General features: G+C 31.3%; 2 protein-coding genes across 2 annotated transcripts; one reads left to right on the top strand and one right to left on the bottom strand.

Moving 5' to 3' along the window:
- Positions 1-1,873: 1,873 nt before the first annotated feature.
- On the top strand, positions 1,874-5,664 carry LOC132625843 (ascorbate-specific transmembrane electron transporter 2-like). Its single transcript, XM_060340436.1, has 4 exons — positions 1,874-2,262; positions 2,759-2,807; positions 4,003-4,202; positions 5,059-5,664. Exons 1-4 carry the CDS (start codon positions 2,095-2,097, stop codon positions 5,305-5,307), a joined length of 666 nt encoding a protein of 221 aa, XP_060196419.1. The 5' UTR covers positions 1,874-2,094; the 3' UTR covers positions 5,308-5,664.
- Positions 5,665-7,173: 1,509 nt separating this feature from the next.
- LOC132625842 (protein OBERON 3) lies at positions 7,174-12,128 on the bottom strand. The gene is made up of 2 exons (XM_060340435.1): positions 10,227-12,128; positions 7,174-7,954 (listed from the first exon to the last, which is right to left on the bottom strand). The coding sequence occupies exons 1-2, from the start codon at positions 11,977-11,979 to the stop codon at positions 7,383-7,385; spliced, it is 2,325 nt and encodes a 774-aa protein (XP_060196418.1). The 5' UTR covers positions 11,980-12,128; the 3' UTR covers positions 7,174-7,382.
- Positions 12,129-16,051: the final 3,923 nt, after the last annotated feature.

The raw sequence follows: 16,051 nt of genomic DNA, 5'->3' as shown, positions 1-16,051 counted from the left end.
ACTCGTTTAGAGGTCTTTAACATTATTGTGACTGGTAAATTGAATGACTTTTAGACTACAATACAATACAATCCAATAAAGTTTAAATAAAAATAATCACATTTTTTTTTTTTTACAAATTTAGTTAGTATAATCGACTAATAATTTATGCAAATAATCTATTTTATGCCACCATTTAAATTTGAAGGATTATCAAAATAGCCGCCAATCCAACTGCTTAAACTATAAATAGCCGATAAATGTATAATATATGCATAATCTATATGTGTCGCCGTGTCGACCTAGAAAAATAAACAAATAAATCCAACCAGTTATTTGTGTAAAGATCTCTTTAAATTTTATCCCAATTTTTTAAAGTTGTGTAAGCATAGCTCTTTAAATATTACCTTCCGAACAATGTTTGAGTCAAATCTAATTGTTCATATATTATTCAACCTTCTAGACAAAATATATAACGTTTGCAATAACTTACAATGTTGAAACGTGGTCTAAAAGATTCATAAGTTGCAAATAAAAAAAAATCATTAATTAAATAGTTGTTCCAAAAAAAGACAACCAGCGAATTGTTTTAAGTATAATCAATGCGTATATATTATATACAATGAGTATACACCAACAACAGTTAGAAGCTATTATCGCATTTATTTAGTCGTCTGGCTAACAATGTTAAGATCCCCAAATTTAACCCCAACAAAAAGAAACAACAACAAATACTAATGTGAGTATACACCAACAACAGTTAGAAGCGATTATCGCATTTACTTAGCCGTCTGGCTAACAATGTTAATATCCACCAAATTTATCCCCAACAAAAAGAAACAACAACAAATACTAATTTGACATATTTTGAGGAACTTTGGTTGTATTGTATTCATTTAACTTGTCAAATCACCTAATTTTTTGGTTTATGCAAAGCAGAAGCTTCATGTGTCGACCTAGAATCATCCAGTTGTATTTAGTAAGTACTTCTTTGATAAGGACCTTATTGTAAGGCGTAAAAAGGGGGTAACATGTCCTATCAAAAATGCAAACAAGGGTCCATAATTTGGTCCCATCTTTGAAAATTTGATCATTCGAGTCTCTTTTTTTATCTTAATATAATATTAGCAAACTTATCTCTTCTTTATTCCCTTTATTTTGTCCACATCAACTTCACAAAAAGCATCTTTCAATGTTTAACAAGTTCTAACATATACAAGTTAAAGCATACTGACAAGTATAGACATTGTTATAAACTACATATATAAATCATACCCCCTACGAAACGTTAGCAACTAATTAGCGTATTCGATGTTCTTTATTTATCATTAACCACAAACTTTGCCAATCCGTAAGGGCAACGATTGATGATAAAAAGTACCTTATGTGGTGTTTACCCCAAATCACATGCTTATTAATTACTAATATATCATGATTAGGTGCTCGTGTAATTAACTATATATGATTAAGTAATTACGTATTCATGAGCGTGATATAAACACCGAATATAAGGAAATTTTTACCAAACTTCTCTATTTAGAAAGTTCTCCCAAACGCTTTAACTTATTCATTGGTAGCTTTTGATTATCATGCCGGTTAATTTGATTGGGCACGAAATTTAAAAAAAAAAAAGACAGACTTTTAAAACTTATGGTATAAAATTAAACCATGCAATAAACGATCATATGATCATGTTTTTTATTTTTAAATAAAAAACAAATATCATTCTTTTTTTAATACATTATTATTAAAAAATGTATCACGTAAAACAACACAGATAGAGAAGTTGTTAGACCTCCTTTTGTCTCAACAAAGTAACAAAAACATAGAACTAAAAAAGGAAAATGAAAAAATATAAAGTAAAAAATATCCCCTATATGTATACTAATATTTTCTTAGTAAACTTGGCAGTCACTAGTAAGCAAACAACAATTTTCGAACTCTTCTTCTTGCTTTGACTATTTATCCTTTAGCTAGCTTTTTCAAAACTATCCATTTACACTTCTACTTCTACTTCTTCTTCTTCTTCTTCTTCTTCTTCTTTCATCATCTTCTTGTCCTCCTTGTGTTGAAATTAAAGTATTTGAGGGAAGTAGTTTCTTTTTGTAGAAAAAAATGGTGAACAAGAGAAGTCGTTCAAGCTACCAAGTGATATCTCCATTGGCAGTGACAATATTTGCACACTTGTTGTTCATAGCTATCACAACACTTGTGTTAGTCTGGCTTTTGCACTTTCGAGAAGGCCTTGCTTTCAGAACAAGCAACAAACCCAAGATTTTCAATGTAACTTATCGTAGAAATAGTGTTTACTGATCATTTTTCGGCCTGTCTTTAAAAATATTTACTGTTTGGGATTTAATGTAAGAGTTCCAAATTTTACAACTGAAGCTCTGGGGCAATTTCCTAAAGTTATGTTTGTGAATGTTGAAACTCCAAGATAGTGTTATGTAACTTGTCATACAAATAGCTTCACTAGCCACTTTTTAGGTCTGTCTTTGAAAAATATCCACTATTCTGGAACTTAATATGGAGTTTCAAATTCAATAACTGAAACTCCAGGATAATTTCTAAGATTTTCACTTGATTAATTTAAAACTTCATGGCAATGACTATTTTTTTGAGTTACAAGGACAGGAAAGTGGCTATTTGTAAAATTTTCCCTTGTCCATCTTTTTTCGCCAAACTAGTAAGAGTAGTTTTCAAGATTTTTTTGGTTTTTTTAATCTTATTTGTTATGTTTCTCTTGTACTAATTAATTTGTCTATTTTGGTACTTGCAGATTCATCCATTGCTTATGGTTATTGGATTTCTCTTAATAGCTGGAGAAGGTAAGAAATTAGTCTCCTCATGAAGAAAACATTTTTTTTTTTTACTTTTCCATTTGTTCTTTAACTACTAAACACATATGAGTGTGGAAAAAGAGGACTTTCACTTATTGATGGTGTAAATTAGCGGTGTACAAAATAAACCGATAAACTGCACCAAATCGATAAATCGAGTTAAATTGAGAAAAAAATCTGACTAGTGGTTTAGTTTTATTTGGTTCGGTGTTAAAAAAAAAACTGATCATAATTGATTTGGTTTGATTTTAGCTAAAAAAAAAGTCAAATCGAACCAAACTAACCGAACATTACATGGATTCAAATTTTTAAAATATTTTATACATAAAAATATTTAGTTGTAATGTAATTTATGAATATTTCTTAAATATTTTTGTAGTTTTTTAAATCTATTAGTATCATATTATTCAAGCTTGAACTTAGAATTTTGAATGTCAATAAGTTTTATATCCTATGAATGTTAGTAACTCATATAAAGTTTAAACCAAAATCAATTCAACACTAATATTAATAAAAGAAATTCAATTTATCACTAGGAATGACAATAATGTTGGATATCTATTCTTTAGTTTTACATAATTGGTTTAAAAAGTGAAAATACATGACTTAAGTTTTTTTTTCTTGTCATGTAATTAATATTTATTAGTCGTACTTATTTTAGCATGATTTAGTATTATTAGATTATAGTCATTTTCTTTATGGCTTATAAATTAGCAATATTTGTTTTATCCTATTTTATTATCTTTTATTGAATATTTTAATACAATGTCATCACTCTTCTCACATTTTGTGTTATTTTCTTATGAAACGCCTTAATTATATAATTGTATCTTACTAGGACTAAAGAAATATTTAAAGTAAAAGTTATATGTTTTGTATCAAGACTATTCCGGAAAAAAATCTGAAAAATCTGAGAAAATCGAATAACCCAAGAAAACTCGAGGTTGAAAAGCTCGAATTTTATCGGTTTGGTTTGGTGTATAAATTTAAAAACCCGACGCAATTGGTTTAGTTTGATGTTTAAAAAATTTGAACCAACTTGATCCATGTACACCCCCATTGCAAATCTTTTTTATACTGACTATATATATAATTTAAACTTTTTTATTAGTTGTTTCATTCATGCCTTTTTAGCTGCTATCATTTGATGAATTAACAATCTAAAATTCGAATTTTGGAACAGCTATAATGGCATACACCACAACTCCAACATCAAGCAAGAACCATAAATTGTATCACATGATTCTTCATTTGATTGCTCTTGTGGCTGGAATTATTGGTGTATATGCTGTTTTCAAATATCATGATGAATCTGGAATTCCTCATATGTATACCTTTCACTCTTGGATTGGCCTTTCCACCATCACTCTCTTTGGTTTGCAGGTAAATTTCAATTAAAAGAATAAGTTGAATGAATTTTTTTTGATTTATCTATCATTGTAGGCGACAACATAAAATTAGTAGAAAATTACCCCTTTCTATGAGATATTAAGTAGAAGAAAATATAATGGTTAAAAATAGGGAAAATGGTCAAATTTGCTTTTGAAAGATTTGAATTGTCTTACATTTGTCCTTTGTTTATCACTTTATCTTTTGATCAGTCCATCAAAGCGTCACATCTTCAATTGCGCCACTTATTTGTTTGTCCCTTCAATGACTGTCCAGCTTGGCTCTGACATTTGCTATGATGGAAATATCTAGGCAAATAAAGATCTATATTTACCCCTAAACTATTAATTGATTTATAAAAATATTACACTAAGTAATAATTTGAAGCATTATCCCCATGACGAAATAAAAAGGTTCAAATATATCCAACAATTGATGAAAAGGTCCAACTATACACCTTTTATGGCTTGACCAAGTCTTCCAGGGTGGAAAATTTTATGTAGGTGAGGTGCATTTTAGATGAACGACTGATATTAATGGGGTTTCCCATTAGCGGAAAAGTAAATGAGTGATATATATATATAAAAACAAGTTACAAACATTAAGGATATATTTGAACATTTTCCTATAGAACGTTAGGGTGCGGGAAGCAAGCAATGTTAGAAACCTCCACCCTCCCCCATCCATAAAAGTTCTATTACAATATACAAAGTCAGATTCAGAATTTAAAGTTGATAAGTGTAAAGCATCATTAAATGCTCTACTTTTCAATTAGTATAGCAATATACGTGGCTGATCCATCATATCACTATTTGCTATCAGCATGACGACCTTTTCTTATTTTTGCTAGTGGCTATTGTCCTTTTTGACCTTCTTATTCCCCGGGGCGCGAACGTCAACAAGGTCAAGGGTGGTTCCATGGCATGCCCTAATGGGGATCATCATCTTCTTCATGGCAATTGTAGTTGCATTGACAGGCTTGGTGCAGAAATTCATATTCTTGAGCCTTACAAGGAACGAAGAAGGACTTATAGTTAATTTCATTGGGCTATTGATACTTCTCTTTGGAATTTCAGTTGGTGTCACCGTTCTGGTGTAAAATTGATAAATAGCCATTGTTATGGAGTTTTAAATTTCAGATGAATTTTCAGGATTTTTTCGTGGAGTTCACCTGTGAAATTTAAAATTCCATAATAGTGGCTATTTTTCATGGATCGGAAAGTGGTTAGTGAAGACTTACGCTATTCTCCTACTTGGTGTGGTTATTAGTCAAACATTCAAATTTGTTGTAAATGTTTTTATGTTCTCTCGTGTGCTATAAAGAATTACTAAGTCCTTGTATGTTTGGTTTGGTTTTGTATCTTTTTTTCATTACATTTTTTTTTTGTTTTGTATTCGAGTGTTAATTCTTGTATTTAAAGTGGCTATGTAAATAGACTTTTTCCTTAGTTGATTATATTAAGTCCATGACCTCTCTTTCGTATTTTTTATTGTCTGGATATTTTCAATAAAAGAAAAAAAATTTGATCTCTTGTCAAAGTCATCTCATGGACAAGATCAGTTGACAAAGTATTTCAAAAGACTTTTATTGGTCTATTAGGAGGTTAGTCACTCTTGTCGTAATTTTGACAAGTGTCAATGTTTAATTGGTTCATTTTTCGTACAAGTTTCAATGTTTAATTGGACTACTAGTTAATCCAAACTTTAGCTTAAGCTATGTATTTGTGTTGAAAAATACACTAATAATGTACAAATTTTAGATTTCGGACCCAGTAACTCAAGTAGTCAGTAAGTTCAGTGGTATTCGAACCTATAAAGTTTAAATTCTGAATCAGGATCTTGATTACTGGAACCAAAAACATTATTATGTTAATATGAAAATGTATGCTGGCACTATCACTAATCTTCTTCAAAAAAACCTTAGCATATATATTTCTCTTCACATAAATGTAATCATTAATAAATGCATCTAATGCAGAGAGTAGCTGATTCCCAGAAACAGCCATACAAAGGAGGAAAAAAGAGGATATAATATTGAGTTGATGAGAATCAGAATGTGAATTTCTTAAAGTTTCCATTGACATTTTTAAGATTCTTCACAAACTTAAAAGACAAAAGATGGAAGAACTTCCAAGTGCTTTTCTTTTTAGTTCGTTCCCAGAAAATGATACATTTCTATATTTAGAAATAATTTTAACTTCAAACTTTTCATTTAAACTTTAGTGAGATGATTTATAAACCATAAATATCTATAGTTTGTTTTAGACCACAATTTCAAAAGTTTTTCTTTCCGTCTTAAACTCTGTCGTAGTCTGGGGTGGAGCTAGCATGGGAAGTATAGTTCGATAGCAACAGTAACTTTGGTCCAAACCCCGTATATTTGTTGAGAAATTCACTGAATATGTATATGTAATAAACTCCAGAACCTATAAACTCAAATCTTGGCTCCACCTCCCGTCTCAGTGAAAGTGCATTACATAAATGGGATGGAAAAAGAAATATTTTGGAAAAACTTACATGTAACAATAAAAACTTCTACAAGATGTGGCAGTGTTAAATGGTATGTTCAATACCTGTTTCTACCAGCTTAGGTTTTGAAAACACTTCTGAACATCAAGTCTACAACTGTTCTAAAGATAAGACTTAGCCAAAAAGATATCCATGGCTATCTTCATATAGCACATGGTTTCCCAAAGCCCAAAGTGAACATCAATACACATTCCATAAGAAGAATAAGCCACAGAACTAAAAGGAAATTAGTCAACTATTTGAAGGATCGCTTGGTTTAGAAGCAAGTTATGCTGGGGATTAGTAATGCATTGACTGATAATGCAGGAATTAGTAATGAAAGGTTATTCTCTCATTTGTGGCTTTACCATGTATTGCTAATCCCAACATTCTTATTCCACATTCTATCGTGAATAAAATAATTCATAAATTCCCACGTAACTTATGCGGATATCAGTTATGAAGAAAAGAAAATTGAACTCAAACATTGCATTGAATAATGCTAAGTTTAATGTCTAAGGAATAACTGAAACCAAACATTGTATCAACAAACGGCACCTCAAGGGATTCCAAAGATTTATAATAGTTCACCAACCATTTACTCACATCAATGAAATTAAGTAAAAGACATGCATAGTAAAATACTTGCACCAAGGAAGAGATAGGTTATACCCATAGCTGTTTGGCTGCTTCCATTCTGTTTAACAAGCCTGCAATCTCCATATGCATTCTCATTTTCATCTTGCAGTAATCGCAGTGCGAATTCTCCAAAGTCTTAAGCTCTTCCAACTTTTTTCTCCTCCTTTCCTCAGTGCCCTGCAAGCCCAGTTTGTTGAGTTTTTCAGAATACTCTTCCTCCAGTTTGTCGCTCTTCAGCCTAGCCAACTGTCTCAAACTCCCTGCCTCTCCTCGTGCATCATCCGCACGACTCTGAAACATCTGTGCCTCTGCTTGTTTGATCCGTACAATACTCTCCAAGCAATCGAGTTCGTCCTTCTTCGATGGTTTCACGGACCATTCATCTTCAATCATTTTGTCCGGCGCGAACGAAGTGTTAACGTCGTTCGGACGATGATCGGCGGGCTCCGTATCTTTTCGTCCGCTTGAAGAGCTCGTGTTGTAGAAGGCAGATTTGGGAATAAGGGAGGTAGATGCAGGAAGATCAGTAACTGCACTCTTTTTACTAAAGTCCGTTGAAGGAAAATTAGAAGAAGAAAAGTCTGACAAGCCATCGCTTCCTGTTAACCAAAGATAATCTAAATTTAATATCATAATGATATGAAATGAGCTTAAATGAAGAACCGGAATTCATATAGCCGAGCCGACCCAACTTGTTTGGGACTAAAGCCAGGGGTGAAGCTAGAAAGGCTAGCTATGGGTTCGAACGAACCCAGTAGCTTTAGTTAAATATGTACAAAAATTAAATTCAAAACCCAATTACAAACATCTGATGTCGCTATCCTAAAATTTAGATCCCATAAAGTTCAAATCTTGATGCCACCTCTGACCAAAGCATAGTTGTTGTTTTGCTTTGTGTCAAAGAAAAATGAAGTGGAAGCTGAACTAAGGCGAACTGGGAAAAGAGTTTCCACTTCTCTCGGATTCTTCTTAATTCATAGGGTTAACAAAAGCAATTAAAAAAAAGGAATCATAAAGGTTAAAGAAAGAGCAATATATGAAAATCAAAAATATTCAACAGGCTTATAAGTAGGAAAACAGAACATTTATCACAAAGTACAACTAGGAAATAGGTCATTCTTTAAATATAATATCATGAACAATTTAATAAACTTACCAATAAACCATAGGTTTCTACAAGTTGTAGGCAAGTTACAAGTGGATTTAGCCATATAACAGTAATATGGAATTATTATGCAAACCGGTCATCAACTCTTAAAATTGAGGCCAAAATTTCAGTAATGTTCCATATACAGTGACAGAAGCAGATGCAAGACAGAAAATGCAGTTACTTGAAAATAAAGAATTACCATCTATTGCCACTAGTATTTTGTATCTCGTTATTTTGCTTTTTCATTTCTGACATTACTGTGACAGGTACTTTTTCTGAGCCGAGGGTCTACCCGGAAACAGCCTCCCTACCTCACAAAGGTAGGGGTAAGGTCTGCGTACATCCTACCCTCCACAGACCACGCTTGTGAATCACACCGGGTTTGTTGTTGTTGTTGCTAACACTTCATATTCAACTAATGGAGTTTAAAAACTTGTTGTCCAGTCACCAAACCCCAATTGGATTTATTTTGTATTTCATACACTTGATGCTATAGTGCCTTGCATTGTTGATTATCAATCTTTTTAGTGCCAAATTTTTATCCTCCCACTGCATAAGCAACTTATCTTCTATTATTGTGACAGATAGGTCTGCTTTACATGCCCTTTGTTCATAAGTGATATTTGTTCTAGATGTAAAGGTAATAGAAGATGGTTTAGTCAGGTCCAACATAGACTTCTAAGACGTCCAAACAAACCGGTTCATAGGTGTGAATGTGTGACAGCATGAGGATTAAAGGTGCTAAAAGGTACGAAGTAGACCTAAAATTACATGAAAATGAGTTGTTTTAGAAGACCCACAATCTCTCGGAATCCAGACAGACTTAACGAAAAATAGCACTCAATAGAAGCAAAACATCATTATTGGTGATAGCAACTATTTGTTATTAAGCTTAGTCCACACCCCCCCTCCCCCCCCCCCCCCCCACCCCCAAAAACACCTCCAAAACCCCTTTGTTTTTTGGTTTGAACTATAGATCTAGTATTTTATAGCAGCTCTTTTAGTTCGTCTAGAGAATTGTATGCAAGAAAAAATATAGAGAATCTTTAGTGTTAGAGAGGCCCAAACTATTGAGATTGGGAGGAAGCAAGTCCAAATAAAGTGAATGGATACTTAGGATTCAAATAGCCAAGCCCCGCTAGCTTGGGATTGAGGTGTAGATAGTATTGTTTTTCAGGTTTGTTTTGGATGCTTTGAAATTTAATATAGTTTACATCTTAGTGGTCTCTATTTTTTAGGACAAAACCGTGGATCCAAAGGGAAAATGAGAAGAAAAAACGAAGGCTCCAACCATTTCAATTGAAAGCAATATCACGAATCGGGTAGCTACTATTTCTAACTTCTTATTTCCTTCTATGGTTTGTGCAGATATTTTTCAATGAGTCGAGGGTCTTTCGGAAACAGCCGTCCTACCTTGGTAGGAGTAAGGTCTGCGTACACTCTACCCTCCCCAGACCCCACGATGTGGGATTTCACTGGGTTGTTGTTGTTGTTGTTGAAATCAGAACTATTCATTTCATTCACAATCTTAATCTTTTTTTCTTCCAATAACAAGCAAGCGTATATTGTCATCGTTAAGGCCTTATGCGTGAAGCCTAGCTATGAAGATAGATAAACAATGGAGATTAAGCATTTTCAATCTGTCAACATTCTAAATTACAGAATATAGCCACCAAAAGGGAAGAAAAACTAGCAGATAAAATCAATTGTTGTATACTTACCGCTAAAAAACTGAAAGATGAAATTGCAGGCATCTGAAGGAGAAATCATCTTTTTAGCTAGCTTCGTACGCAAGTTATCAGCCCTAACATGTAACTCCTTGCCTTTAAGATCTTCACTCCCTTGAAAGATTTTACGAACACAATCGAGCTCTTTCATCAGGGCTTCCTCACCCCATTGCTCCGCACAAGACATGAACACGTCTTTAACGAAGCCAAACATTTCCGAGGCATGACCACATCCGAGACAGTAAAATTGCATCTCCGTTGTCCCGGAAGGGCCTTTGAAACTTGGACCAGGCTTTATAAGATTTCTCCCAATACCACAAACTGCATGGCACCAATGCGAACACGCATCGCACCCTACCCAACTGCAAGTATTACTGGCACAGTCGAAGTTCAGACACACTGGACACATGCATTCGCTGCAGAATCCTTTCTTCGTCGAACAAATCTTGCAGTCGCAGTCCTCGACCGGCAAAAGCCTCTTGCAATTTACATTTCGACACCGTTCAAGTAAAAAAACTTCAACCAACTCTTCTGTTGGAAGGCGGGTGTTTTGGGATAAGAAGCTGCCGAGACCCGTTTTTATCGCAACCAAAAGTTCGAGTTGGATCTTATGACACTTTGAGAGAGTCTGATTAGTAAGATCCGAACGCCTATCAAGTCTGTTCTGAAGGCTAATCAACTCATCTTTCCTTTCAGGCGTTGCAATTAGGCTTCTCAAGTATACTTTCGTTGATTCAACCATTTCATCAGGAAGCTCTTGCACGATCTGAGCCATAAGAGGAATAGACTCCGACACTATTTCTCTAAGAATTCTTTCCGGCCTAGTAACCTTATGTGTTCTTCCTCCTCCTCCATCTATATTCTCCAAACGCCTCAAATTTCCCGAGCCTCTTGACTGACCATCAATTCTAGGTCTCGCAGGCAACTCGGATGGAAAAAACGAATTGTTATCCGAGCTTGTAGTCCTATGAATACTATTAAAACTTCCACCAACATGATTTGACAATGTAACACCCCCATCACCAATTGGCCTAAACCTACTATGAACCGATCCATTAGTTCCTTCCCCGGCATTCCAAATCCTATCACTTCCCGTCCTACGACTCCCCACAGAATAATCGTAATTCTCTGTCGAATTATGAGTAATCGAGCAACTCGGATTGTGGGAAAACGAGCACGACAACGAATTAGCCGTAAAATCATTAGACCAAGTAGCCCTTGTATTGTTATTTGATGGTTCTATACTCCTACTAGGCCACAAATTTGCTGGAAGATCACCATTTTGTATCCGATTCGAACCGGCTAAAGAGAGTGAAACATCAGGCAAAGCTAATGACAAAAAAGTTTCAATCTTTGGCTTCTTTTCTCTGTTTTCTTCCTCATTTTTTTCAGCTTCTCTTTTAGGAAACCCTAAATTCCCTTTCTTCTCATTCAACTGAAGAAAATCCCTTTCAACCCATCTTTCACTTTCCTCATTTAGATCCTCAGATACCATTACTTCTTTCCCTTTATAGTTACTCATTTTTTCAACAGAATTCAACAGATTTTTTTCAAGATTCACCTTTTCTTGAAAACCCAACTTTGAATTTTCACAAAGATAACTTAAAGTTAACTCTTGACTACCAAAAGTTTCAATCTTTTCCACTTCTGATACAGATTTTTCAAGAAAATGAATACCCTTTTCTTGAAATTCAATTATCTTGTGATCTATGTTTTTTTCACTTGAATTTTCCTTCTCATTAACCATTATATATTCTATGGAAATTACAGATTTGAATAACAAATATTTGGAGAGAGAATTTCAAAAAAAAAAAAAAAAAAACTTACAGATTTGAAGTCAAGAATTTTCAGAGAATTTTTTGGTTGGATTCCATAGCTTTTCTCTCTCTGTAGAAAAAAAAAAAAAAAAAAACTTCAACGGTTTGATTTCTTCATATGTCCACTAAAGTTTTACACTTTTATTTATTATTTTTTAATGCTAAAGAATCTAAAAAAGAAAAATAGTATGTGTCTTTACGCGGTTTGAGTTTTTAAATGTATGTTTGTACAGGTAGACATACTAGTAAGATGACAAAAATGATTGTTATGTAAGGATAAGTTGAAAGTAATTTGTTAAATATAATCTTGAGCAGTTTTGATTATTAAAGTTCGTTAGATTTGACGAAAAATGTGAAAGAATTTAAAGTTTGGTTTAATATAATTCTATTCGTCAAATATTTTAATAAAACATAATTGTTAAATTTGAGGGAAAATGTGAAAGAAAAAAAATTAACAGGATCAGGAAAATTTTATAAATCCTAAAAATTGAACTATACAGTACAGGTAGATATTAGTAAGATGACAAAAATTATTTGTTATGTCTAAGGATAAGTTGAAAGTAATTTGTTAAAAATAATTTTGAGCGGCTATGATTCTTAAAGTTTGTTATATTTGAGGAAAATTGTGAAAGAATTAAAGTTTTGTTTAATATAATTCTATTAGTCAAATATTTTAATAAAATATGTTTGATAGATTTGAGCGAAAATGTGAAAGAAAAAAATTAATATTACAGGAAAATTCTATAAAATCCTAGAAACTGAACTATACAGTACAGGTAGATATTAGTAAGATGACAAAAATGTTTTGTTATGTAACGATAAGTTGGAAGTAATTTTTTAAATATAATCTTGAATAGTTTTGATTCTTAAAGTTTGCTAGATTTGAGAAAGATGTGAAAGAATTAAATTTCGGTTTAATATATATAAATCTATTCGTCAAATATTTTAATAAATATGTTTGTTAGATTTGAGCAAAAACGTGAAAGATAAAAAATTAATAGGACCAGGAAAATTCTATAAATCCTAGAAACTGAACTATACAGTACAGGTTGATATTAGTAAGATGACAAAAATGATTTGTTATGTCTAAGAATAAGTTGAAAGTAATTTGTTAAATATAATCTTGAGCAGTTTTGATTCTTAAAGTTTGTTAGATTTGAAAAAAATGTGAAACAATTAAAGTTTGGTTTAATATATATAACTCTATTCGTCAAATATTTTAATGAAAGATGTTTGTTAGATTTGAGGAAAAATGTGAAAGAAAAAAAATTAATAGGACCAAGAAAATTTTATAAATTCTAGAAACTGAACTATACAGTACAGGTAGATATTAGTAAGATGACAAAAATGATTTGTCATGTAAGAATAAGTTGAAAGTAATTTGTTAAATATAATCTTGACCAGTTTTGATTCTTAAAATTTATTAGATTTGAGAAAAAATGTGAAAGAATTAAAATTTGGCTTAATATAATTCTATTCGTCAAATATTTTAATACAATATGTTTGTTAGATTTGTGCGAAAATGTGAAAGAAAAAGAATTAATAGGACTAGGAAAATTTTATAAATCCTAGAAACTGAACTATACAGTACAAGTAGATATTAGTAAGATGACAAAAATGGTTTGTCATGCCTAAGGATAAGTTCAGAGTAATTTGTTCAATATAATCTTGAGCAGTTTTGATTCTTAAAGTTGGCTAGATTTGAGAAAAAATGTGAAAGAATTAAAGTTTGGTTTAAAATAATTCAATGCGTCAAATATTTTAATGAAATATGTATGTTAGATTTGAGGAAAAATGTGAAAGAAAAAAATTAATATTACAAGAAAATTCTATAAAATCCTAGAAACTGAACTATACAATACATGTAGATATTAGTAAGATGACCAAAATGGTTTGTTATGTAAGGATAAGTTGAAAGTAATTTGTTAAATATAATCTTGAATAGTTTTGATTCTTAAAGTTTGTTAGATTTGAGAAAGATGTGAAAGAATTAAATTTTGGTTTAATATATATAAATCTATTCGTCAAATATTTTAATGAAAGATGTTTGTTAGATTTGAGCAAAAACGTGAAAGATAAAAAATTAATAGGACCAGGAAAATTCTATAAATCCTAGAAACTGAACTATACAGTACAGATTGATATTAGTAAGATAACAAAAATGATTTGTTATGTCTAAGAATAAGTTGAAAGTAATTTGTTAAATATAATCTTGAGCAGTTTTGATTCTTAAAGTTTGTTAGATTTGAAAAAAATGTGAAACAATTAAAGTTTGGTTTAATATATATAACTCTATTCGTCAAATATTTTAATGAAAGATGTTTGTTAGATTTGAGGAAAAATGTGAAAGAAAAAGAATTAATAGGACCAAGAAAATTTTATAAATTCTAGAAACTGAACTATACAGTACAGGTAGATATTAGTAAGATGACAAAAATGATTTGTCATGTAAGAATAAGTTGAAAGTAATTTGTTAAATATAATCTTGACTAGTTTTGATTCTTAAAATTTATTAGATTTGAGAAAAAATGTGAAAGAATTAAAATTTGGTTTAATATAATTCTATTCGTCAAATATTTTAATACAATATTTTTGTTAGATTTGCGCGAAAATGTGAAAGAAAAAGAATTAATAGGACTAGGAAAATTTTATAAATCCTAGAAACTGAACTATACAGTACAAGTAGATATTAGTAAGATGACAAAAATGGTTTGTCATGCCTAAGGATGAGTTCAGAGTAATTTGTTCAATTTAATCTTGAGCAGTTTTGATTCTTAAAGTTGGCTAGATTTGAGAAAAAATGTGAAAGAATTAAAGTTTGGTTTAAAATAATTCAATGCGTCAAATATTTTAATGAAATATGTATGTTAGATTTGAGGAAAATGTGAAAGAAAAAAATTAATATTACAAGAAAATTCTATAAAATCCTAGAAACTGAACTATACAATACAGGTAGATATTAGTAAGATGACAAAAATAGTTTTTTTTTTTTTTTTTTTTTTTTTTGGTTTATGACAAAAATGGTTTGTTATGCAAGGATAAGTTCAAAGTAATTTGTTAAATATAATCTTGAGAAATTTTAATTTTTAAAGTTTATTAGATTTGAGGAAAAATGTGAAAAATTTAAAGTTTGGTTTAATATAATTCTATTCGTCAAATATTTTAACAAAATATATTTGTTAGACTTTAGGGAAAATGTGAAAGAAAAACAATTAACATGATCAGGAAAATTCTATAAAATCCTAGAAATTGCACTATACAAAAAAAAAAAATTAGCATAAGGGATAATTCAAAAAGCTTCATCATAGACAAAAAAAAAATAGTAGAAACTTCAAAAATTTGTTAAATCTTTGAACAATACTTTTTATCAAATTTAAATAATCATAATTGATCAGGAGTATAGTTAATGAACTACTTTAAACCTACTCTCAAACATAACGAGCATTTTTGTTGCTTTCTCATAGATTACTGTTGCTTGCATAGTGCAAAAGAGAGCATAGAACTAGAAACAACATAATATGAGTAAATTTCCCTAAATTCCTTTACCCTTTAGGGTTGGGAAATATTTTTTAATGGGAACGATAACCTTTTGAGCCTTCATTTTTTGGTGAGGTAGCTAGAGAATTATAATTAGAGTAAATTACACTTAAGAATATACACTACTTTTAAAAAGTAAACACTTAAACATGGTTGTAAAGTGAAAATAATATTCTAACTTTTATTTGTGTAAGAGCATTAACTGATTAAGTGTATAATTATGAAATATGAAGAATGTATCTACAACTACGTTATATTATGAGGATAGTTTAGTGTAATTTACATATTTTTTTCTTAGCGGTGAGCTTGTCTATTCCAAAGCATAGAAAAAACTCCACTTTCTATCGATGCATCCGACATACCATCAAATGAAGCTCGTGAATAGAATAAAATTTTGCGTCCAAGGTCTTATATAAGTGTAACATGTCCAAATTTAATTTGTGCCAAACAACCAAAAATCTTCAC

Source organism: Lycium barbarum, chromosome 2 (assembly GCF_019175385.1).
Source record: "Lycium barbarum isolate Lr01 chromosome 2, ASM1917538v2, whole genome shotgun sequence".
Taxonomy (NCBI): domain Eukaryota; kingdom Viridiplantae; phylum Streptophyta; class Magnoliopsida; order Solanales; family Solanaceae; genus Lycium; species Lycium barbarum.
Note: the sequence above shows the minus strand (reverse complement) of the source record. Positions and strands in the feature narration are given on the sequence as shown.